General features: G+C 34.0%; 1 protein-coding gene across 1 annotated transcript in view; it reads right to left on the reverse strand.

Moving 5' to 3' along the window:
- Window positions 1-4,059: 4,059 nt before the first annotated feature.
- Window positions 4,060-25,548, reverse strand: part of LOC147070994 (uncharacterized) — a 101,585-nt gene continuing 80,096 nt past the window's right edge. Inside the window, exon 3 of the mRNA XM_085949037.1 lies at window positions 4,060-4,297. Coding sequence (XP_085805163.1) covers window positions 4,195-4,297 — 103 coding nt within the window. The 3' untranslated portion in view covers window positions 4,060-4,194. The remainder of the gene's footprint in view (window positions 4,298-25,548) is intronic.

A 25,548-nucleotide genomic window follows, 5' to 3' on the forward strand; every position in this document is an offset into this window, starting at 1 on the left:
GTGTGTCTTGATCATATTTATAACGTTAAGATTTATAATAATTTATTGATTACTTTATTGTGACAAATATAATATAAACAAAATATTTGTTATTATATTAGGTACATCTATTCAATGAGAAATATTCTTACAAATTTGTCACAGTCATCAAACTTTTGAAGCTCTTGAAATATTTATGCACACAACACTTAGACAATAGATACAGAAACACTTTTTGATAAATACGATAACATATTGGGATAGCGCTTTATGTTTTTCTCTAATATTTTTTTTGTTATATTGGATCTCCCAATCCTGTATATACCTATACTATATAGTCAATAGTGTATATTGTGTATACAGTTATGATCCCATTCTTCGCTTTAACAAACTATTTTTGAATTCCATATTGTAGTTATTATAGTCAAATTTTATAGTACATACTCGTATATCACTTGCTATAGTATAACCAACATTCTATCTCTGGTTTATGGTTTATAATAAAATACTACATATAGGTGATTTTAAATAATGTAGAACCTATTTTTTTGTTCATACAAATCCGTGGAGGGAAGCGACAATGATATTCGTGTTCACGAAGTGACTAGCTGTGTTGTGTGGACTATATCAATATGTACCTACAATTTACAACGTATGGCATTGTACCAAAACTTTCATATTTATTTACGGGAAGAGAGTAAATTTTCTTTTTAGGTATTTTTCAACACCACAATTCCGCAACTTGTATTGTTAAAACTTATATTATTATAACTATCGACTAAGAAATAATTTTTTGGAGTTCAAATTTTTTATTAATATGTTACTATTGTAGCTACTGCTAAATCCACTGAACATATTAATAATATTGAAATATGAAATTCAGTCGCCATGGACTAAGGCTTAGAAGCAGGAATCGGTTTATTACTTTATGACGTTTAGACCATATAACGCAAGGAAAACAAAGTTACCCGAGTGTCCTCGATATATATATATATATATTATAATATATATCATCATCAGCCGGGGTCAATCCACTGCTGGATGAAGGCCTCCCCAAGCTTTCTCCAACTCTCTCGGTCCTGTGTCGTTCGCTACCACGTATTTCCGCCGAACTTTACCAGTTCGTCAATCCAGCGGCTTTTAGGGCGACACTGTGGCCGTTTCGTGCCCCTTGGGTACCACTGGATGACGGCATTTGTCCAGCGGCCGTCCTTTCGGCGAGCAATGTGCCCCGCCCATCTCCATTTCAGCTGTTTGGCAACGTCTATTACATCGCGTACTCTTGTCTGCTTCCTAACCCATTCGTTTCTCTTACGGTCCTTTCGAGTGATGTCCAACATACACCTCTCCATGCCTTGCTGTGTGACTTTTAGCCTTTTGACATCTCTCGTGTTGAGGGTCCACGTCTCGCAGCCATACGTGAGCACGGGTAGTACACATTGGTTGAACACCTTACGCTTAAGACATACTGGTAGGTCACTCTTGGAGATATATATATATATATATATATATATTACCAATATTAAATAAGTACTTGGTTCTTTTACGTGGGAAACTTATTATTATGATACCAACATAGAAAATAACATATTCTTCAACACGTCGTGTTAAACTTTATCCCATATATCCATTAGAGACTTAAACTTTGTTACAGCCTCGCCCAAAAGGCAACCCATGTCTCATTATTTTTGTATTCCCTGTTTGATTGCTATGATGTCAAAAATGGTAAATCTCGATAGAGCAACACATTATTATTACTTATTGAGAATCGAAAATTTTTAAAATCTAAAATATTTGTTTTCAATAATTCTCGAGATTGCCGAGAAATAGACATAATTATTACGAAATTAAATGTTCTTGGTTTTAGCTCTTTCGGTCAATTTACCAATTTCTCGAGAATCTCATTGATGATTTTTTCTCGAGAAATCGCAAGATTACCTTTTTCCGATTATTTCTCGAGTCGAGAAAAGACATTTCTCGATCACGTCACGACCTCTAGTCTTGATTGTGTTCTTAAAATATTAGAAAGTGAAACAAAACTATAATTTGTAACATGTTTATTTAAATAGGTTTAACAATTGTATTAAAAAAATAACATATAAATAAACACAATGAATATTTACAAAATAATTGTTATAAACCAATAATAAATTGGTTGGTCAATAACAGTTTTGTTAAAAAAAAAAAATTCTATTGAAATACATTTTAAAGTGATTATTATGATGATAATACAACCTAAGAAAAAAAATATTGCAGGTTATAATTGGTTTGGTTTATTTATTTAATTATTGATTAACAAATTATTATTTTTTTGGCAAAGAAAGAAAATTAAAAATTAAAGTTATGGCAACGATATAAAAGGAATAAATAAATACCACCCATATTGTTAGTTAGGTACCTAGGTAATGAAAATATTAATAAAAATGTTTTTTTATTAACATGAAATACCTTTCATTAATTTGCGAAGAGCGACTGGGAATTAGCAATAGAGAGATTTTTGTAAGATATTGTTATTATATTTTGACAGTTTTTATTTAAAATTTGCTACAATAATTGGAATTGGATTTAAAAAAGAAATAATAATTAGGAAAATATATTTTAATATACATTACGAAGATTTTAAATTAAACCCCTCAAAAATAATATTAATTAATTACGATACTAACAAAACGTATCTTAATATATAATTATTAATTAAAACACACTTATTTCTAAAAATAAATAATAATAGGTAATTATATAATTTACAACAACATGGCTTCCTTGCTACATGTAGTTAATATTTATTTACTATACCTACCTAAACCGTTTTAAATAATATAATATTATTATAATGTAATATTGCTTTGAATTACTCAGGATGAATATTATCGGCAATAAAGATTGCATTGAAAAATAATATTATTAATGTGTAATGTTTTTTCATTATAAAATATTTGGCTAATATTGCAGATCGATTGCTACTATTGGTGATATTTTGTTACTGGTATTAATTTTACCCACACTATATTCACTGGTAGGTACTGAAATAAAAAAAAATTAAAACCTTTTAAATATTATGATAAATTTCATATTAACTTCACTTTTATAACAATTCCAAACATAGAAAACTTTTCAACGAATGTGTGAGAAAATCATACAAAAATTTTGAAAGTATTTATAAATTGAGATTGTTGTCTACATAAGTTCATATATAAATAAAATTTATTACACAATTCAAAAGGAAAAACTATTCATGTAGAAATATAATTTTTAATTAAAATGTTAGAATGTATTTATGTGTGATTTTTAGATTTACGTACATATTATCATAACTCACTGATTCGTATCTATTGAAAAATTAATGTCTCCATTTTACTAAATGAAAAAATGGAGCATAATTATTAAAATAAAACATAATAGAAGGTTTTTTAAATAATAATTTACTTACACATATATTTTTATAATTTGATTATAAAATGGACCATTATGTATAATATTCACTGTCGGGATTATGAGACAATATAAAAATAAAATTTACTTTCCGCTATATATGAATTTTCACAAATAATAATATAAATCATATTAAATTATATAAGGTATTTTTCATCAAGACCATTATCAAGAATGGTTATATAACCGAAATAGCTATCGACTTTAAAATTATCTGTACAATTTAATATCATTTCGTCTCTGTTCTAGCAGAACACACTAACTGGAGAATACTAGTTTTGAGTAATTTGACTTTGAAGTTGTTAAAATGTTTGAAATGGTCTATCATGTGAGTTTATTAAGTAATCGTAAAAAGGATGGCTTTAAAATAAAGACTGTTTATTTATTAAGAAGGTTTCCGGGCGGTAAAGTTTGAAATAAGGAACATTTTGGTATAACTAAATCAATATGTCATTTTTTTGAATCAGTGTCTTCTGCCAGAACAGTAACGATTTGTAAAATAGAATTCTACCAAAAAAAACGTGGACAAAATAATAATCGTCATCTATTCTATAATAATATGGTGCATTGCAATATATCAATTAAGTAATCTTCAAGGATTCTTTTTAGCCCCTCATAATCCCGTGTTCATATGAAGGTAGGCGGTCCTTACGCACGTTTATAGAATGTATTTTAATATTAAACGTAATATTATTAATTGATTAATTCCCTGGCATTTATTATTTTAGTTGTGACTGTTTGAATAGGTTCGGCGGCACGAATGTCGCCGAGGAGCGGGCTCGGTCATGTCCGGTGACAGACGTATTCGGAGCAATCGTGTCGCTTTATGGCTGCCATAACGTCTGAGAGGTGCGCCGACACAGAGTTGGCAACCGCTGGATGCACCCTGAAATAACAAAAATAAATCAAATTAGTCATTATGACCCGATCAGAAAATAAACAATGTACCTATATTATTAAGTGTTGCATTTCTATATTGCATATCGTCAATTCAGTGTGCAATTTATGCATATGTATATAATATTTGCGATGTAATAAGAGTTCGCTAAAGGCCTCAAATAGAAATGGGCTGGACGTATAGCTAGACAAATCTAGTCATCCAGTGGTTCCCAAGAGATCGATGAAATGATAAAGTTATACGGAAGTACGTGGTAACGTAACGTACAGGACCGAGAGAAGTGGAAGCAGCTTGAAGAGGCCTTCATCCACCAGCGGATAGATTCAGGCTGATGTATACGTTGTCCCCACTTTGTTGAGTTAGTAGAACACCCGTCTCTAAAGCTGTGACTGAGGATTCAAACCCCCCGCATCTTTGTATTTGGATGAATAGTTAACAAAGAAACATACGTATCTTTCTTAATGAATAACCCATCAAAATTTTAATTAAACCTATTGTAGAGTCGATGCTTTTGAGGCGTTACTATATACCTAGATGCATGCTCAAAAGAGACAAATTTTATGTTGATCTATCTATGTCTTCAATCGAATGGATAAGAACCAATAAGTTATCAGTTTCAGAACCAGAAACCTAGAGCAGGGTTTCCCAAACTTTTTCTGCAATGGAACACTTCGCAAACTCTGAAATTTTAACGGAACACTTAGTTTATTCTGTAGGTTATTTATTAGCGCAGCTAACTGTTCTGCCAATTTTGACGACTTGTCAGCCGATCAGTTAAAAACAATATACCCCATCTTTTTCATGCACACGGTGTGAGAAAAGATGGTCCTCCGTCTGTACCTAGATCGTGGCCCCCACATCCTGAAGCGGGCCCCCAGGCTAGGATCTTTGGCGGGCCCCCTACTTATCGCTAAGGTTAAAGGCAATGTGATGATCTACAGTTGCATATTCCAAATGGTGTTCGAGGTAAAATTAAGGGTATTCTTAGCGATTTTTTGTATTTTTAATACACCCACTTTTATGTTGATATGCACAATTATATCGACAATTAATAATCAAAAATTGTAAGTATGGCAAAACCATATATTATTAAATGTTAGTATGTTTGAAGTGAAACAGCGCCGCAGGCGACATTTGTTTACTATAAGTGCATGTTTGTGATGTGTGTTTATCTCACTTGGCTGGTCGATCTCTCACGCCCCCCCCCCCCCGTAAGCCCAGGTCCCAGGCTAGAGGCCTGTCAGCCCCCCCTTGTGGGAGCCATGACCTACCTAGATACGTCATAAACATCAGTGGAGATTGATCATCACTCGCCTTTCAATATGAAGTCGATTCTTTAATTATTTTAGTATTAGTTTTTACTTCTACTCAGTAGAAGATCGTTAAATGTGTTGCAGTGTATAAAACTTTTCCAAATGGTCTCGGACCACCTATTCAGGTTCGGCGGAACACAGTTTGGGAAACCCTGACCTATAGTACCTCGGCGTCATTGTGAGCTATGCATTGAACGGCTTCATTAATTACTTTTAATTTTAAATGTGTATAAATCGACCAGTATGTTTTCCTTTTCAAGTCATTTATCTCCAACCGTAGCTACTACTACGACTAATACCGGGTTTGAAGCGACCTACATCTTTATGGGAGTCAAATAAAGTACTTACTTCCAAATATTGTTGATATATTATCAAAAGATTAATTTATTTAGAACCGATTATTTGTGTAATATGTTGGGAAACAAATTTTGCAAATTAGCTAGAGTTTTTTTTAACTAGCGATTAGATTTTCGACAGCGGAAATAAGAAGGTATGTATGTACCTACACATGATTACATTTTTGACGGAAATTGGCCCGTCAATTTGTTTATTTATACAAACACACATAAAATTCGGTAAAAAATTAATGAAATGAAATTATTTTGTAGTTTTAAAAATATATTAATTGCCTACACTGAGCTCTCTTGTAATATTATATTATATATATTTTTAATTACACGTTACAACGTCGAGTTGGAATGATAAAAAATGACTTTTTCTTGAAAATTATGCGATCCAACGAGAGTTGCCATGTTGTGACTCATAATAATATAATATATGGGAATCCAATTTTCGTGCTCTGAATCGGAGAGAGAACAAAAAATATCCAATTATTTTTATCAACTTTTCTTGTGTTTCTTTCTCTCGTTTGAATAAAAATGAGTGTTTTAGCCACATTATTTACGTTATTCTAATTAATTTCCTAAAGAAATATACTCGTTAAACTCATTAAAACGTATGTATCAAAGCAACAAAATGATCATATCATTAGATCTAATCCAAACCAACAGTATATTATTTATAGATCTCTCAACTGGGGCTGGTCTATTTAACAATTAATCTGATAATATTGATCACAAATACTCCCTTAATAATCAATTATTTCTAATGAATTCGATTTGCTGGAGTCTATCTAAGCCTAAGCTAATACCAATATTTCTTCAAACATGATTAACTTAAATAAATATGTAGACACAGTTTAAACATGATTCAATGATTTTTTTCCGACCATGTCCGATCCTAATAAGATCATATGGGCCTCCACAGGGTAGAGGTTTGTATTGACAGATTTTGTTTTTTACGAGAAATGGATGTCAGCCACTATTAGGTCCATACCCTGACAGACACAAATTGAAAAACAATATGTGTACTTGCCAGACCCAGGATTCGAACCTGAGACCCACGGCGTGATAGTCCAACGCTTAAGCCGCGCGACCACCGTGGGTGTCAGTGATACCCATCGTTAAATTCAATGATACCCATCGTTTAAATATCCTCATCTCATATTATTATGTGAGTTGTTTATTTGCTCATCACTACCTTTGTAGCAATTTTCTGCATTCAATATATGTAGGTACCTACCTAAATGAAAAGCGATTTAACCCAAAGTTAACCCAAACTGATACCAACTACCCCAACCAGTTTTAATGTCACCCAATGCAAAGACCCGCGAAAGCCACGTTGTTAATATAGTAAAAATCTCTCCTTCTATGATCGACGTACGTTTTGTCCCCGCGCATGGACCCCGTAATATAGGTTACGCTTGGGTCCATATTCTTGTAAAAGTCGTTTAATATATCTGTTATGTTTTCGGCAACGGAAATCCTTGCCAACGGGACCCGATCTTTCACGTGATCCAGTGGAAGGTTTATATTGCCACTAAGACTTGTCAGTAATAAGACACGATTGATGTTAATCTTCAGAGGAGTTTATTCGTCAATACTCAATTTACAAGTACATGGTGTATAAATAAAAGGGAAAGGACTCAATAGAGTTCGATCCGCAGCGAAACAACTCGGTGACCAGAGCTGAATTATGTTTGAACAAGTTGAATGGTCCGAGTTGAATGAATCCAAGAATAATTTACAATAGTATTAATATGAAATAGTAAGTACGTAATATTAGTGACGCTTAGTTCATGTAAAAGGGTTTATATGTGTGTAGTAGGTAATACAGCTAGATAGGGTGGATAAATTGGGGTTGATCAATAATATAATATTGAGTAGGTACATTGTACCTAATAGTCGAAACCACACAGATCGAATATTCTTAACAATAGTACATTATTAGTAAGTTAGGGTATCGATGAACCAAACAAAAGACAATTTATTGTCATTGGGGAGTTACAGATCCATAATATATCGATACTATGGAGGTCTGTATTTGTATCTTGTGATTGTATTTTATTAACTAATGCTGTTTCAGTTAGAGTTAGACGATAAATTGAGAGTGAAAACCTAATACTTCTTATAATTTTCAACATAATAATGCTTCAACGTAAAATAAGTAGGTACCTAGGTAACAATATGACAATGTTTGATGTAAAGTACTGTTAAGTGAAATAATTGCAGATATTATAAGATAAAACGAATTACCCATAACAATGATAATTGTGAAGCCTTTCGCTGTCACGGGTATTAAATAAAACGGCCACCTATAGCGCAAATACAAATGCAATTTAATCTTATGACATGACATGACATTGCCAGCTAACTTTAATAATAATAATAATAATATGAAACGAAAGTATTTTGAAATGCTGATTTATATTTTTTGTTTAGTTCCTAATTGCCGCAAATCGTTTAAAATGAGAATTTTTTTATCTCACACTAACCACGCATTAAGTGCAGGGTTGCCAATTTAATATTATACTTTTTTCACACGGTAAATTACTTTTTTTGAAAATTTAATTTGGTTTAGGACGTTTAGGTCATGTTCAATGTAATCAGTTATTCGATAGCATCACTGGATACAAACCTATTGAAACTTTTTCCTATGATTCTGCTTGCATTGCTTTTACGTTAAATTAACTATATTTTATCAATCTGGCGACGTTTAGGGTAGGTAATTGACAAAAATATGCAATATTGGTTAAAACGTGGTCATGATGGACATTGTTTACAGAAGATGAAATATTCAAGAAGGATAAATTATTTCGTAGTCAATTCAGTATAAAATGTGGCCATAATTTCAATATTGTAGGTACGTAGTATTTTATTGGTAAGATTCAAATAATACAAAATTCCAGCAAGCTGATCTTAAAAAGTATATCTGGTGTATTATTATTATAGTTTTTTTTTGTGAGAAGTTTTAATCTATTAAGCTGTTACTGTACTGTTAGCACCATACGCCAGCTGTGAATTTTGCAAGCAAGATGCCTATTCAAAAATGGTAAGTTGAAAACGTTGATTCTAAGGCTATCCGCTCACGCAGAAACTAAAACCTGACGAACTGGTCGACGATGGAACTCATAAACTAACCAGCGACTGATGATTCGCACACGGCGCTACTGAAACATAATCTCATAACCTCAAACTGTCAAACACATTGTATTTCCTACTTCGTTCTAAGCTTTTCCTGTAATATATTTACGGGAATATTCTGGCAGCCTGTAATTTTACAGGCAGGAGTATTTCTCAACATCTGCCACATATTTTAAAAAATCGGTTCGCCCATCTTTAATTTTTGACGTCTTGGCTTGTTATTTCTTGTTCAGTGCTACCAATTTTGGTAAGAAAATATGATTTTTCATCGAATCTATTGATATTGGTACCACTGTTTAATGGGCAACTGAGAGACTGGCATGTCGCGTCTCCGGAGATTCCAGTCTTGCCGTCAGCGAGCCGCCATTGAAATACATTAGCTATTAGCTAGATACTTGAGTTTCAGTCCCGTCTTTTTTGAGTATTCACGTGAGCGGGTGGCCTAAGTTGGATCAAGAAAATCCAACTCACTAACCGAAGTCACGAGCTTTTACACGACCTTGTTTTCTCATCGTCTTAATTGCAGAATGACTCAAATCGCAAATGTTTTTCTAGTGTGTCGGTATAAATCAAATTGTCAGTTGTTTTTGGCGAAGCATTTAAAGCGTGATTATTGTTTGTGCATGCCACCGGCATGATTAATCGGCTCCAGCATCTTTCACAGACCCGCGGCCGTTCCCAAAGATAACTATCACTCACGGAAATAACAATCGAAGTGCTTATTATAACAATTTAATAAAGCAATTATGTTCGGATTTTTGTTATATTAACTTATTAATTGTTTAGTTGCACTAAAAACCACCGATTTGCGGTTCAGAATGTTCTGGATTTAAATCTCATCTAAAGCAATAATTATTACTTGTTGAGAAAACATAATTTTGAAAAACACTTCTGAGAAAATATATTATAACCAGTAGAAAAAATCTTTTTGAAAAAAGAAAGACACCCGGCAGGAATAGAACCTGCATCTCTTGGGTTCCCCGCCCCGTTAGCGCATTGTCCACTATGCTACTAGGTGACATACTAATTACGACAAATTTTAACTATTGGCCTTTTAATACCTGCTCATCAGCGCTCTTCCAAATCAAGCTACTATTGGCAATCGGTTTTGTTTATTAAATCAAAGTAGGGACCTACCTACTACTTCAATTACTAACCGACGTCACGGAACTCTCCAATATTTTATGATGTAAGTTACTCGAACTTGCTAATAACTAATATTAATAGTAATATTAAAGTTAATTAAAAATTATTAGTTGTGTTGATTTACCCAAGTATTCAATAAATATGTACAGTAAAAACAAAACAATGATTCGGTTGGTCGATGGTGTGCGTGCGGATGTTTACCCCTACTAGTGCTACTAATTACCTGGCAGCCGATGTACACATGGCGCTGAAGACGGTATACGTATTCGTACGCATACAATCCACGAACCGAATCATTGTTTTGTTTTTAATGTACATATTGTATTTAGAGATATGACTGTATAGACATAGACCATGGCCCCCACATCTTGAAGCGAGCCCCCAGGCCAGGATCTTCGGGGGACCCCCCTACCCATCGCTATGGCTAAAGGTAGTGGGATACTCTACTCTCACTACATAATAGTTTTCTAAATGTTTCAGGTAAAATTAAGGGTATTCGGTGTATTTTTAGCGATTTATTTGTATTATTGAATAAATCCACTTGAATTATGGAATTGTAGAATATTGACACACAATAATAAAAAATTGCATATTTTAAAATGTTAATACTCAACAGAACTTCGGCCCCATTACGAGAGGACAATAGTACTGCATTCCCCAACTTGTTGGTGAACGTAGGAGAGGACGATGCCGTATTTCTTGGTGCCACCGAACTGTTCTGTGCAGCAGATAATGTAGCAAAAATTTAGTAATCGATAAGTATAAATAGATAGGTACATATCATATATATATGTATATTAAATATAGAATTCGCGTAGTAGAAAAGAACTGAAACCGACAAAGGTGGAACTGGTGGAAGTGTATAACGAGCTTGGAGTTACCCTTCGTCAAGTAGCGAACGGCTAAGATACTAAAAATGTACAATAATTCATGCCCGGATAGAATAATTATTCATGATGTCATTTTAGCATTCGTTAGGAATGCGGTATTAGTTGGTAACTTTCTTCGTAATGTTGTAGGTATTATATTATAATTAGTGGCTATCTCATTTGACCGGAACTACGATTCATTAATCGGGTCTAGTTGTTTAAAATGAATTATGTGCTGAATTATAAAATGTGATCCGTGTTTACGTAAATAGATTATTTGGAGCACAGCAATAAATTTATGCAAATTCTTTAAAACATCTCTATCACCTTAATTATATTATGGCTCGCGTGTTTTTGCCAAAAAAATCTATTATATAGATAGGTATACTGTTATTTCTATTATAGCGGTAGATATTGTTATATTGCTTATAATAAATAGATCAAGGCAGTGCTCGAAATGGACAATTCTACGAACCGGAGCGCTGCATAACCTTCAAAAAAATATCAAAGAGTGTTCGATTTTTTGTTGCAATCTTAAACCGATGAAAGAAATAAAAACAATCTTTGAACTTTTGACATTCACAGCATTATAATCAAGTTATGAGTATGAATACTTAAATTTTTTCCACGTGGTAACTTTGATAATTGTATCTATTTACATCATTTATTTTCCGCCCCTTAATAAAATGGCACTATTGAACAGTGCCATTATCTGCATACTTTTTTATCATACGTATGGCATCACAAGTCCTGAAATTTTGTTATACCATATTAATTTAAATAGTATCTAACTTAACCGTTTTATGGGCAAAGAAATTACAAGACCATAGATAAATTCTTTTTTATCGACCATGTCCGATCCTAATAAGATCATATGCGCCTCCACAGAGTAGAGGTTTGTATTAACAGTTTTTTTTTGTTTTTACGAGAAATGGATCTCAACCACTTGCCCTACCTATTAGGTACATACTCTGATACACAATATGTGTACTTGCCAGACCCAGGATTCGAACCTGGGACCAACGACACTATAGGCCGACACTTAAGCCGCGCGACCATCGTGGGTGTTGTATATTTAAGATTTTGTAAATATGATATAAAAGATATTAAGTAAATTCTCTCCTAAAAATACACTTACTAAAAGTATCATATATTTAAAATTAATAATCATTATACATAAATACATTTGTAACCAGTGTAACATGCAAGAAAGCTTCTCTTTGTCAATATTGTCAATTGTTATTGTAATTGAACATGTGCTAAGCGAAATAATTTGTTCCCGAATTTCAAGGTATTATAAATTTTAATACGTTGGAACGTCATTCATACAGTATATTTTTATATTGGATTAATCTTGAACAACAAACAAATTAATTCACAACTTAACATTACCTGTTGTATTAACTGTTGTACTGTATTTTGTAAATAATACACATATTTTAAAATCTTGGCTTTATTGAATTTACACAATGCAATGAAACCGAGATTTTGAGCCGAGTTATAGACTAATTGTTTTCAATAAAAAATGAACAATACTGTCCAGATTGACCACGTGGAGGTGTAAGCATATTCCTTACCAGGAAAGGAATACTGTAGGATAAGGGCGTTAGTGGAGAGAGGAGGGATCCAAGCAATACATTATTAATTATTACAATTACATATTATTATGTGTGTGCATTCATAATTATTATACATATTTATATATAGATAGATAGTATGTATACATTTATATATTTACTACAAGGTTTACGTATTGACACGTTGATAAACAATCATTAAGAAAAATAAGAAATGCATATCCGCATTGGTTTGTTTAATTTTTACAATAATTTCCACAGGAGGTCGTACGTTTTGTCATCTTTCAATTCTCTTTTTCGACTTGCCGTGTCATCCGCTGAATGCCGACCTTTAGCTAACCATGACCGAACATATTTTTTAGGATTAAATTGCCTCAATGGCGGACCTACACTATTTATAAATAACAACGTAGCACACGTTTTAATATTAAGACATGATCTTGGTGGTGTCATTATCTCATTTAAAGCGCTAAAATTTCTTTCGCATTCAGCTGTTGATATTGGGATCGTCGCTATAGCTTTAAGGAGAGGTTTCAAATCTTCTGGAGTTTTATTAGAATCATCACACATTTAAAAAAAAAACCTAAAACCGCGTTTAATATCTAATTCATTTAAATGAAATTGATGGCATAATCTAATAATGTTATACTCTCCATATCGTATGTCCACGCCGTCATCATCTGATTTGCGATAATTATTACGATCCAGTACTTGTATACTCTCTAATAAATTGTTATATAGATTAATGTTTTCTTGGTGAATGTTTGCGTTTCGACTGACATGCGATGAACTTGTAATCATTCGATTTCTTAAGTTATTGGCTAGACTTCTATATAATTGAGAAACATTAATGGCTTTAACCTTACCTTCCTGAATAATTAGTCCTTTGTATATCTTTTCATCTATGGCTCTAAGAGCGTCTAATAATTTTAGACCGGGATCATTTGCCATCGAATCAAGGACACGAATGGTGGTTTTAATCGCTTTATCAGCATCAACTAGTGTAATATTACGCCTTTGAAGATAATTCGATAAGAAACCTAATTCATCTAGTGCATCTGATATTGTATTTAAATTTCGAACAAATTCCACACCTGTTAACATTTTTCCAAGGCCACTATATTTGCATCGTTCTGATTCATCCCTAGTATTATCTTCGGATGCTTTATTAAAATGATCGTATAGTGCCGAATAATTATTAATAACGGCATTTACTGTAAGCATACTTGAAACCACCCACCGCACTGATAAAACTCTTCCAATTTTTAATAACTGGGTTTCTAGTGAATTGGCCGCTTGTCTCTTGGGAATATTTTTCAATAGTTTCGGTTGGAACTTTTCGATCATCTAATTTTTTTTTATGTGCAGATATATTAGTTTCTTGTGTAATGTTATTGCCTGCTGGGATTTTTAATCAAATTTTTAAGAGAACCCATTTTCTTTAAAATGTAACTTACATATATTATATATAAAACAGTTAACATTTTAAATTGAAACACAAAACTTACCAGAATGTAGCGACGTCAGCATAAAAATAATTATTATAAACTTATAAACAATCAAATAAAATGACCTACTTTTAGTTAAATTGAAGTAGGTATGCAAGTACCTATACAAAATACATACTTACAAAAAAGGTATAACATGACATATGGTATATAATTTAATAGATAATCACACGACACAACACTTAAATATAGGTATTACCTATAACCGCAATGAATAATTTAAATTATAAAATAAAATTAATGTTTTTGTCTGGAAATTTATTAATTGGTGAATTATTAAAAGTGGTATGAACTCGCCAAAGGGAAAAACAAAACTTTATTAACAATTACATATTTAATTTGAAATATTTCAACCCCTTAAAAACATGTAGGTTATTTAGGGAAAACTTTTTACTATTTACTACAAAGGCTTTTGTCAGGGCACACATTTTGTCGGTAATAAAATAATTTAGCGAACTCATCTGCGAAGGTCTAACTACCTAGTTAGGTTTTTTCATGTATGCAATATTTATTTAGTTTACACTTTACAGCTTTAGTGTCTTTAGACAATGCATTTCGCCCGGTCGCCCGGTCGCCCGGAAGAATACGTAGAAGGTGAACACAAAATTTATGACATGCATTTGTTTTTTTAACACGCACGCTCTTAATATTTCGGTGCGTACCAAATTCTTTTTAAAAATGCAATGTTTTTTCTGTGACTATAAATGGAAACAATTGAGAGAAATTATACAATTCTCTCCAGTACATATGCTCGTGTTTTAAAACAATCTTTTTTGAAGCCCAGTTTCATATTGTCTTGAAAAAATAATATTTTGTTGTTTACCCACCGTTTAAAACAATTTCTGACATTCTTGAGTACGTAATATGTACGGGTCATAGAAAATTCAGTGGTTGTAAACCAGTAAAATTATTTTTTAATAAAAATTAATTTTCGTCAATTTTAAATCTGACCCGGAACGTAATAATATTAAGTATGACGCTTGAGGATTTTACTAGACGACTCGCTGTCCGTCGGATATTTTACGAACCGGTACGCCATTTTCGAATTTTTAACGAACAGGAACGCCATCCTCGGAAATCCCACGAACAGGAACGGCGCTCCGGGGCGTTCCGCTCCATTCCGAGCGCTGGATCAAGGTATTGTGCATTATTTGTATTCTATGTAATGTGCATTATTTATGGCGAATCTTAACAGCCTACCTCCACCCTTCGCTACTGGTGTATGGTTTTGTTTTCAAATGTAGTTTTCACTATAATAGTAGAAAAAACACATTTTGAAATATTATAGATTGGCTATATACAGGAGAGACCTAGTTCATAAATTCGCACGATGAAAACTATGTTCTTCTTTTAGCGCGGTCTTCTATCGACTGTTGGAAAATGCAGTGCACCTCCCTATTTTGTGCTAGTCGTATAAATATAAATCACCAACGCCTAGAATATTAAACCACTTATCGACTTCTAAATACGCCCATCTCTACTCCTGGACATCTTTACTAAGCTCTGTTTCTACAGTAAGTTACATTCTACCTTTTTGTATATCAGGTCAAAAACTGTTGCCCTTTACCTCCAGAGCCGACCAAGAGGCCAAGTGCCTACAAGGATTTTATCATTCACCTTATGACGAGTTCTAAATCCATCTAACAAGGTAACTAACTGCCTATCTGAATCTGAGTATTCTTACTTTCAATAAATGTCTACTATATCGGGATTTAATTGCTCCAAGAGCGCAGTATTTAATTAAGTGTTTATTACTCGTTTTTACTGTACTTTACTTTGGTGATCAAACTTCGGTGATGATTTCCTGGACCAGTAAAACGAGGATGAAGTTGCTACCTAACCTGAATTATGGAGACCATAGGAAGAATACTATTTTATGATCATCAACCACCATTTTACAACATAATATAACATCCATTCGTGCTGTACGGACAATAAAGTTATACGCATTATGATGGAAATGTGAAGTGCCAAATCCACTTTCGCCTTATTTTGACCCCCTCCCCCCCTCTCCCCTTCATTTATAACACATCATCATCAGTGGCAAATCATCTTCCACTACTCTGCATAAAAGTATTCCCCGCGGGGCTTAATGAGATCAGTGGCGTGCTGTAGTCGGAGATTGTCAGCTAACAATGTTAACCATTAAATATATCATAAATTCATAATAAAGTGATTTAGAAAAGTCCAGAGACAACTCACAAAGAAGGGCAGAGTTTCTGGGCAGTGTTGACCTGTGTGTCCCTGATAACAGAAATAGATAGCATCAGCGTGTCTATTCTATACACAAGGCGACTGTCGACCGCTAAAGTAATAAAGTGATAGTATTTATTACATATTTGTATTGAGGTATTATAATTTTTATAATAACTTAGCCGTCTAAACAGTCAAAACTGTCTATCTCGCTCTAAATTTTATCACAGCCAAGAGAGGTGCTGTTAAAATGTAGCACTTATTGCAACAATTACAACCAACTTATTGTAACTGTTACAATAAGTGCTAATACTTACAAACCTACCCAAATTAGCCGTCGTATTTATCACTTTAAAACTCACAGCGGTCGATAAGTATAGAAAAGACCTACAGTTGTTTATTCTCGCAACCAACCTGTCACTGGTAATGCCAATTGGGAGGGCGATAACTATGTTCAACCAAATTGCTTAGGTGTTGATATATTCTACTTGCGTGAGGTGAGTTTAGGTGGACGCTATTTTATAAATTTTTAAAATAGGCATCCTTAACAAACTCGGTGTACTTCTTTGAACTTCTATAGATGTATAATTTGTATTGTCAGTATTGTCACTGCTTTTGTATGTTTATATTATGTTCTCTTTTTATATTTTCACTTTTATCCCTTTTATTACTTTTGTTTTTCTTTCTTCTTTATAATAAGGTTTCATGTCATGTTGTGAACGTCTTAAACTTATAATTGTTTATAATGTCCACATTATGCAAAAATAAATAAATAAAAATTGAAATTAATGTAATTTAACAGTCCCATGTTAACGTTGTACCTATGTATTTTTTTGTTAGGATAAGCCTTTCTCATGATAGCCTAGTACTTTATTAATAAGCTATGGTCAACAATGATTTCCTGTACATTTTGTTGATGGCGGTGGAAACGTCACTGGTTGCGGTCTTTTTCATTGCTATTGCGGTCGAATAAGAGTCAGGTGTAATTTGTATTCACTCGCGACAGGTACCTACCTATCTACTTACCTGGTGACTACTTGCTGCAGACTGTGCAGGTAAAAAGAGATATCATTCCACGCATGCCGCATTCTCGATTTTGACTTGGTGGCGTCATACTCAGAGGTCGGAATGGAAATTTCGCGTTTAACTTTCGATGGCTTTAAAACAAAAAATGTTAATTCCACATTAACTCTACAGAATTAGCAAAAAAGTTTTGTATTAAAGCAAGTATAATGGAGTTGTAATGCTTAAATTAAACGATCAACATTTGTCCGTTTATATTGATTTTTGAATTTGAATTTGTTTTTGTCTGTGAAGAATTTCATTCGACAATAGAAAGCTCGTTAATAATTGTACACATTTAATAAACTGGGTAATTATATTATTGGAAACCTGTTATTGTAGCATTTTGCGATACTAACTAATTACTAAAGCAGTGGTAAATTACATAAAGATATATTTTTTAGGTAGGTACCTACTGTAACATTACACCATTTTCAATCGAAGTAGGTACCATTAAAATTAATTCTGTTGAATATATTATTTAATATTATTGTGTTATTGTAATATAAAGATCTAGAAAATGAATGTTGTTTAAAGTAATAGGAGAATTCCAATTTAAAAAAAAAATACATACTTATAGGTACTTAGTGAATATTACAAATTATTAATTTAAGACGTTCACAACATTAGGTACATTTAGAAATAAAGAAATATTATTAAAACTGTATTATATAAAAGTTATTAAACAGTAGAAAAGTACAAAAAGTACAAAAATACAAAAAAATATAAATAAGATAGGTACAAGGAAGTACCTACACCGAATGAGCTAAGCAGACCCTATTTTATGGATTTATAAAACAATGCCCACTTATACTCATCCTCACGCAGGTGGATTAATATTTCAATATCCGAAGTGATTTAGTCGAACAAAGTTATCGCCCTCCCAATTGGCATTACCACTGGCAGGTTAGTTCTGCACTTTGGGAGAATAAACAACTGATGCTCCCTATTTTTAAGATAGTTAGTTATCAGGGACACGGATGCCAATACTACCAAGAATGGCAGAGTTCTCATTTTCACCGCGTATAAGTCGGAGAAAACACGTGGCCAAATATAAATATCGTCTAGTGTTTAAGCTACAGCATGTAAGCATACCTAAGAGGAAGCCAGTTGGATAAAGCCACGGATAATACCCATACAACATACAACAATACAAGTAAAGGAGTCTCAAAAATTTCTTTTGAACTCGCTCCACCATAAGGTCGTATTTCAACTGATGCGTGGCCCAAACAATCGACCCACTCTCAAACCTGCTTCCACACAGCTGCGACACAATAAACTTTCAATAATGTCAATATTCTTTGAAATACATTTGGGACAATTGAAAATTGGATGAATAATATAACAGCACTATATTTGAAAGATTTATAAAACCATCATCTTTTTAAAATAAGGATGATTGTGGTATATTTTTATAGGAACGCTTTATTTCACCAAAACATCTTAAAGCTGTTTGAAGTTTGACATTTTGCCATGTAAAGGTATTTATAAATATTAGATTAATCATTAAAATAATGTAGTTTTTTGTATCTAATAGAAACGTATTCCTATTCCTTATATAATTAAAAATGCCGCCTATTCGACGCTTGCATTCTGACGGTGCTGCTTTAGGGTAGCGAATCATGGCAACTTACGAAGGGTCGAGCAACCGTATACTGAGCTTCGAAAAAAGATGTTTAAGACGGATACTGGGTGTGCGGTGGCACTTTATGAGCAACGAGGATATAATAGAACGCTCCAAGCAGCCTCTATCACACTGAGAGTGAAGAGGCGACGTTGGCCACGTGCTGCGGATGCCAGAAGAGAACCTCAACCTGACTTGCCTGTTTTTCAAGCCGACCGGATTCCGGCGTCCAGGAAGGCCGCTAAATACTATCTATAGAGTATATACGGCGGAGCTACGGGATGCTGGTTCGACCTGGAACGAAGCAAGAAGACTGGCGAGCGACAGGGATTCTTGGAGGCGCCGCGTGGTGTCCATATGCTCCAACCAACCAAGGGGCGGATATGGCCAAAGAAGAAGTTATCAATTCGAAAAACGAGCTGGATATTATCATATCATAATCCGAGCCCTGGATACTCTTAAAAATGCGTAGTGGGAAAAAATTCGACGCATTGACACCGTTTAGCCGAATTTACATGCAAGGCCAATTAAAAAAATGTTAATTCAAGTAATTAATAAATTATGCCTACTCATCACTAGTCACTTTCAAAATTTATGTACGGGAAAGAGTGGAATAATTTTAATATTTTGTACGAATTCATTTGTAGTCAAGTGTCACAAGGGTAGCGCTCTATGTTCCTGATAGTTGGGCTGAGGAATACATCTTCAATAATATGGAAATGGTCAATACACTGGGAGATTTACTTTACGTGAGAATGTATACCTACATACTAACTAAACAAAGAATCTACCTAATTAATTTTTATTGCTTATTTTATTTTACAACGTTTTTATTACGTCGTATTCTTATTTGTCCGGTGGTTGTTTATCCAGTACAAATCTTGCAATCGAATTTTAACTAACAACCCGACTAGCCAGACATTTTAAACTTTTAGAATATATCAGAACACGATGCCAATGCATTTTTTAATACTTTTAGCCATCTTTAAGTACAATTGAATTCATTTTCAGTTAATTCTGTTTTGTACGAAAAGTTATTTCGGAAGAAATCCGTAATCCAATCCACTATTATTGGTTGCTAGGGGTCTGGGGTCCTAGCAACTAAATTTTAAAACTTACTATGGAAATCAATATGAAATGTCAAAATGACATTTCAGTATTATTTCTATCAAGTACATTTTTTTTTTGATAGTTTAAGCTAGTCAAGTCAAGTTTATATGATTCAACAGAAAGTTTAAAAACGTTGTATATAAAAAGTTCTTTTTATCTTGTAATTATTTAATATTATGTAGGTACTACGACTATTATAACTATCCTCATTTTCTTAAACCAATCGAAAGCCGATTTTATATTTACAACGTCTTCAATATTAAATTATAGTGTTTCTCTTCAATAATTAATTAGATAAGGTAATCACCACATTCACTCTGTTTTAGTATACCATTGAGGAATCCCTACCTTCCTCCACTAATCAACACCATCACCAGATTCATCAGTCGTGTTTGATAATTATAGGCAATGATAGTTGAAGGAATTCTTATTTTTTGTTGTCACCCATTTCGCGCAAACTCAATCAGCCCAGCGAAATCAGCGAAATGCTCATCCCAATGTCGTTTCATCAGTATCCGACATCAATAAGAATGTATTATGTTGGTATTGGTTACATGTAAGTTGTACGTATGCAGTTCTTCGTGGGACACAATACAACAATACAATATCAACATAATACATTCTTATTGATGTCGGATACTGATGAAACGACATTGGGCTGAGCATTTCACTGATTTCGCTGGGCTGATTGAGTTTGCGCGAAATGGGTGACAACAAAAAATAAGAATTCCTTCAACTATCATTACCTATAATATCAAACACGACTGATGAATCTGGTGAACATTAACATGCCACGTGGCTTAATTTTTTTTATTCTCTCAGATTTGTGTTACAAGCTTTGCGGGAATATGTGAGCACTGTTTGAATACCTAAATTCGTTAGATACACTGTACCGTTTAGGTGGCCAACCTTTTGCGTACCATGCGCCAATTTTTTTCACAGACGCGTTCAGGATGCGCCATACAACTCAAGCACCTTTTCTACCTTCTTACGTTCACGGTTGGGGTTGGAAAATAGGTATAGGGGTAGGATCTGCTTCGCTTAGGGGAGGAAAAGGAATAACTCAATCACGCAATTAGATTATTTAAGTATGCCAAAAAACACACGTTTGTTGGAGAGCACCAATCTACAATAGTCAGAAATGATCTCTTGGACGAGAGAGTGATCGCTGTCGTGGACTCCGCTGATGGTGCTACAGCTGCCGGAGAGTCTCGTTTGTTTAAGATAACTCCGGACCACAGTTGTTGGATGTGATGAGAGAGAGAGAGCTCTGAGCGGGATGGAGCACTGAGAGCTTTTGAGCGTTTGGATTTCGCTAGTCTTTCAATGTTTGGTGTTAAATTTGTTACTGGGAGCAGCAGAGAATTCTTCAAACTTGAATCAGTTATTCGCGACCTTGTTTTCCTTTTAATCAGAGAAGGATTCAGTTATGACGCTTACTTCAAAAGAATAAGCAGGCGCAAAGATGCAATGCGCCACCTGTAATTATCCAATGCGCGACGTTTGGCGCATGCGCAACGGTTTGGCCACCACTTTAGGCAAAATGACACTGGAATGATACTCATAAAAAGAAACTTAAACTGGGTATATATATTTATAGCAAAGCAAGAAACCATATAATTTCAATAAACGTCTTATTTTGGATGGACGCTGATTGGAGTAGCCACTAAAAATGGAAACACTGTCTTATTCATTAGCGGAAATGATCTGCGAAGGCGTACGTATCTTTTGTAAAGCTAAATCCGTTGATTGTAATCTATTGAATCAGGCTTGTGCGTCAATTTTACTAATCAAACACAAGTTTTTTTCTTCAAAATTTACATCAGTCTAGATTTCTATTAATTAGTTCAGGATATCCTTTTACGTCATTTTTATGTTCGAGACTTCTATAGAACCGATATAGTTTTATATTGCAAATAAAAATAAAGTTTATAGCGTGCGCGATTACTATTTTGGAAATTTTGGTAGATGCTCAACTAAACTTGATTTTGAGAGCACTATCTATATATAAAATTTACTAAATACTATAAAATTTATAAAATCTTTTTAAGGTCACTCATATTATTTGTTCACTCTATGCAATCATTACTAAAGCGTATATATTATAATTAAAATGAAGTAATACACAGATAGTAAATACTATATTCAAAAACTTTATGTTATTATGTAAAATGTACCTATAACTCATTTGGGTATCTAACTATTTCTAGAAGTTACTATAGTTACTATTGGAAGTACACTCCCAAACTTCCAAACAGTGGATGATTTTGTAGGTATATCTGGGATCTAACAGTAGTGGATGTGAAGCGAAAATAAGAAGACGCACACAAATTGTACACGTCTTACCACTATATGGAAGGACCGGGGAATTTCAATTGCCACAAAAATGATGCTTGTGCAAACATTAGTGTTCTCCATATTTTTAGACGGAGTCGAGTAATGCGCCCTGACGGCAAAGATTGGTGCCTTCGAGATGTGATGTTGGCATTGAATACTTCGTATTTCTTGACCAGAATACAGGACGAACCAGTCAATCATGCAGAGACTGCAGATAAAGGAGCGGCTCTCGACAATATGTCTAAGACGCATTCTGCTGTTTTTTGGACATATTTACTGGCGCGGACCGGACAACCTGGAGAGACTGGTGTTTTTTTGTGACCTCCAGGAAAGGCGAAGCAGGGGAAGAGCGTCGGCGCGCTAGATCAACATTCATTCTGCCCTGAGAGAAGCAGAAGATCGAAAGCGATGGAAAGTCTTGGTCGCTCAAAGGATGGCAAAATTCACGAGTTTACGATCCTCAGCCATGAGTGTACGACCAAGAATAAGATACTATCGTACACATAGATGTATAAATATAGAGATAGGCAAAGAATCGGCTTACTCATGCAACCGAATGAAGCATGCCGACAATAGCCGACAACTTACGAGAAAAAGCGACGGGATAAAAAAATGCAGGGCATCACGGAGGATTTACATTGGTCCTTTGACCGTAGTTATAACGTACTCGCATAATATAATAATATTCAGCGAAGGAACGTTTAAAATATTAACACTCTTTAGTATAATTAATTAACCAATTAATTAATTAACTGGGATTTTAGTATAATTATATTTGAAAGTTGGGTATTTATGAAAAGATTGGTAGGTTATTTAGGTACTTGCCTATACCTACTTACCCTATACTTACGGTACACCTACTTGAATAAGCTACATGAGAAGCTTTGCGTTTTAAATGGTAAAAATAAAGGTAAAAGTACCTATAAGAGTACCACGCATGGGCCCTACATCCGAAAGCTGGCCCCTCGGCCAGGTTCTTTGGTGGCCCCCCTACCTATCGTTATTTTAATGGCATGTGTGACGCACAACAAAAGCGTTTTCAAAATGGTGTTAGAGGTAAAAAAAGTAAGTATAATGGCTTTCAGTTTATCATTTTTAAATGTTAATAACAAAATAACCCCCTCGTGAAATAGCGCCTGCGTGTGACTTTGTTTTACTATTAGAGAAAATTTGTGATGTGTGTTTATCTCACATATCTGAACGACCCACCACGCCGGGTATCTAGTTTAGAGCCTAGCTGTGGGGGCCATGATACCACCGTATAGGAAGAAATTATTACACGAATTATGTTTATTTTTTCGGATTAATTTTAATAATGTCATGTGACTCATGTTTGGACAATAATTAGGTATATAGGCAATGTATTAAAAATTAACTGTTTAAGTAAATTTATATTATGAACAATATATTTTTCCATAGCTATAAATATATTGTAAGGCACTGGAAGACATTTACATAAATAAAAAGTGAATGATTTCTGAAATAATTGAATCACAATCTGTGTCACTATTAAATTACCGTAGTTAAAGTTCGCTCGCATTTTCGTTTGGAATAAATTATTAACTGTAACGCGATCCCGTCGAAAAAATCATAAATTCTAATAACCGTCCATATAATGAGCTGTCGATATGAATAATGTAAAAATAATGAACGGCTTGTACAACATCTAGCCAATTACGCCAGGCCTATGTCTATTATTAATTATTTATGAATGAATACCTTAATGCTTGCAATACAGTTTTTTTGACTGGCAATTCTTTACTTTTTTGATACATGCGTGGGTAAGGCCCGTTTCAGACGGGACACCGGTGTCGCGCTCGATGTAATATAGGAGGCCTTTGTATTCGAATGAAAGGGCCTTTGTATTATGTTTATGAACGCCCCAGAACTAATGAGTCAACGCGTGTCCGGTACACTTTTTCGTCAGCCGCTACATTCTCAAGCCGCCGATACACTTGTGTTTATTACCGCAGCCAGTTTTATGTTCTTATTTATAACACGAAATTAAGCGTTGACTCATTAGCTCTGGGGCGTTCATAAACATAATACAAAGGCCCCTTTATTCGAATACAAATGCCTCCTATATTATATCGAGCGCCACACCGGTGTCGCGTTCGATATATCGTATTTTGTTTATGAACGCCCCAGTTTTTTTGAAAAACTAATATCTATCCTAAGTTAACCCTGTCGCTGCGATGCGTCGGTATCTACCAATTCCCGCACGCACTTACGCTCCGCCGACCGCACTCAGAAATAATAATTTATTTATTTATTGCCCGAAAGAAAGCGAAGTTAAACCTACATACCGCACAGCGCCGCGAGAAAACCGACGGCCGCCGGACGCACTAATAAGTAGTGATAATTCACGGCAGACGCGCGCCGTTTCCGGTCTGGCGATGGCGATATTACCGCAACATTTTATTATCTTCTTTTTATTAATTAAATATTTGCAAATTGAAAATTACTCCAGCAGTATTTTTAACTCAAGCGAAAGTATGCATACATGATAGTATCAGTGGCGAAGGGTGGAGGTAGGCTGCTAAGATCGACCATAAATAGTGCACACTAAAGTTTGTTTTCATTGAAATAAGAATACAATTTATAGACGGTGTTGGTCAGTTTTTAAAATTCAATTAAACCCTACGAAAACCAAGTCATAATAGATAATAGTCAACAAATACACGTTTGTCTATAAAATGGTGCAATTAAATCATACACAACTTTGGATATTTCTTTTTAATTACCACATTTAAATAACCTGCTAATTATATCTAATGGCCCTCTAATCAGGACACAACAGCTGTGGCGTTCGCGCTGTAAGGATTTTAATGAATTTAAAAAAATGAACCAACAATATGTGTAATATTATGTATTCTTAATCTAACAAAAATAAATAAGTATGAATAAAAAAGTGTGCACTATTTTGTCGTATCGCCGAAAGTATACCAAACTATTATGAATTGGTTTAGGCAGGGTTTAATTGATTTTTAAAACTAACCAACACCGTAAATAATTGTA

The sequence above is a fragment of the Rhyacophila brunnea genome, unplaced genomic scaffold (assembly GCF_057557595.1).
Source record: "Rhyacophila brunnea isolate RB1 unplaced genomic scaffold, BYU_Rbru_1.0 scaffold_21, whole genome shotgun sequence".
Classification (NCBI taxonomy): Eukaryota; Metazoa; Arthropoda; class Insecta; order Trichoptera; family Rhyacophilidae; genus Rhyacophila; species Rhyacophila brunnea.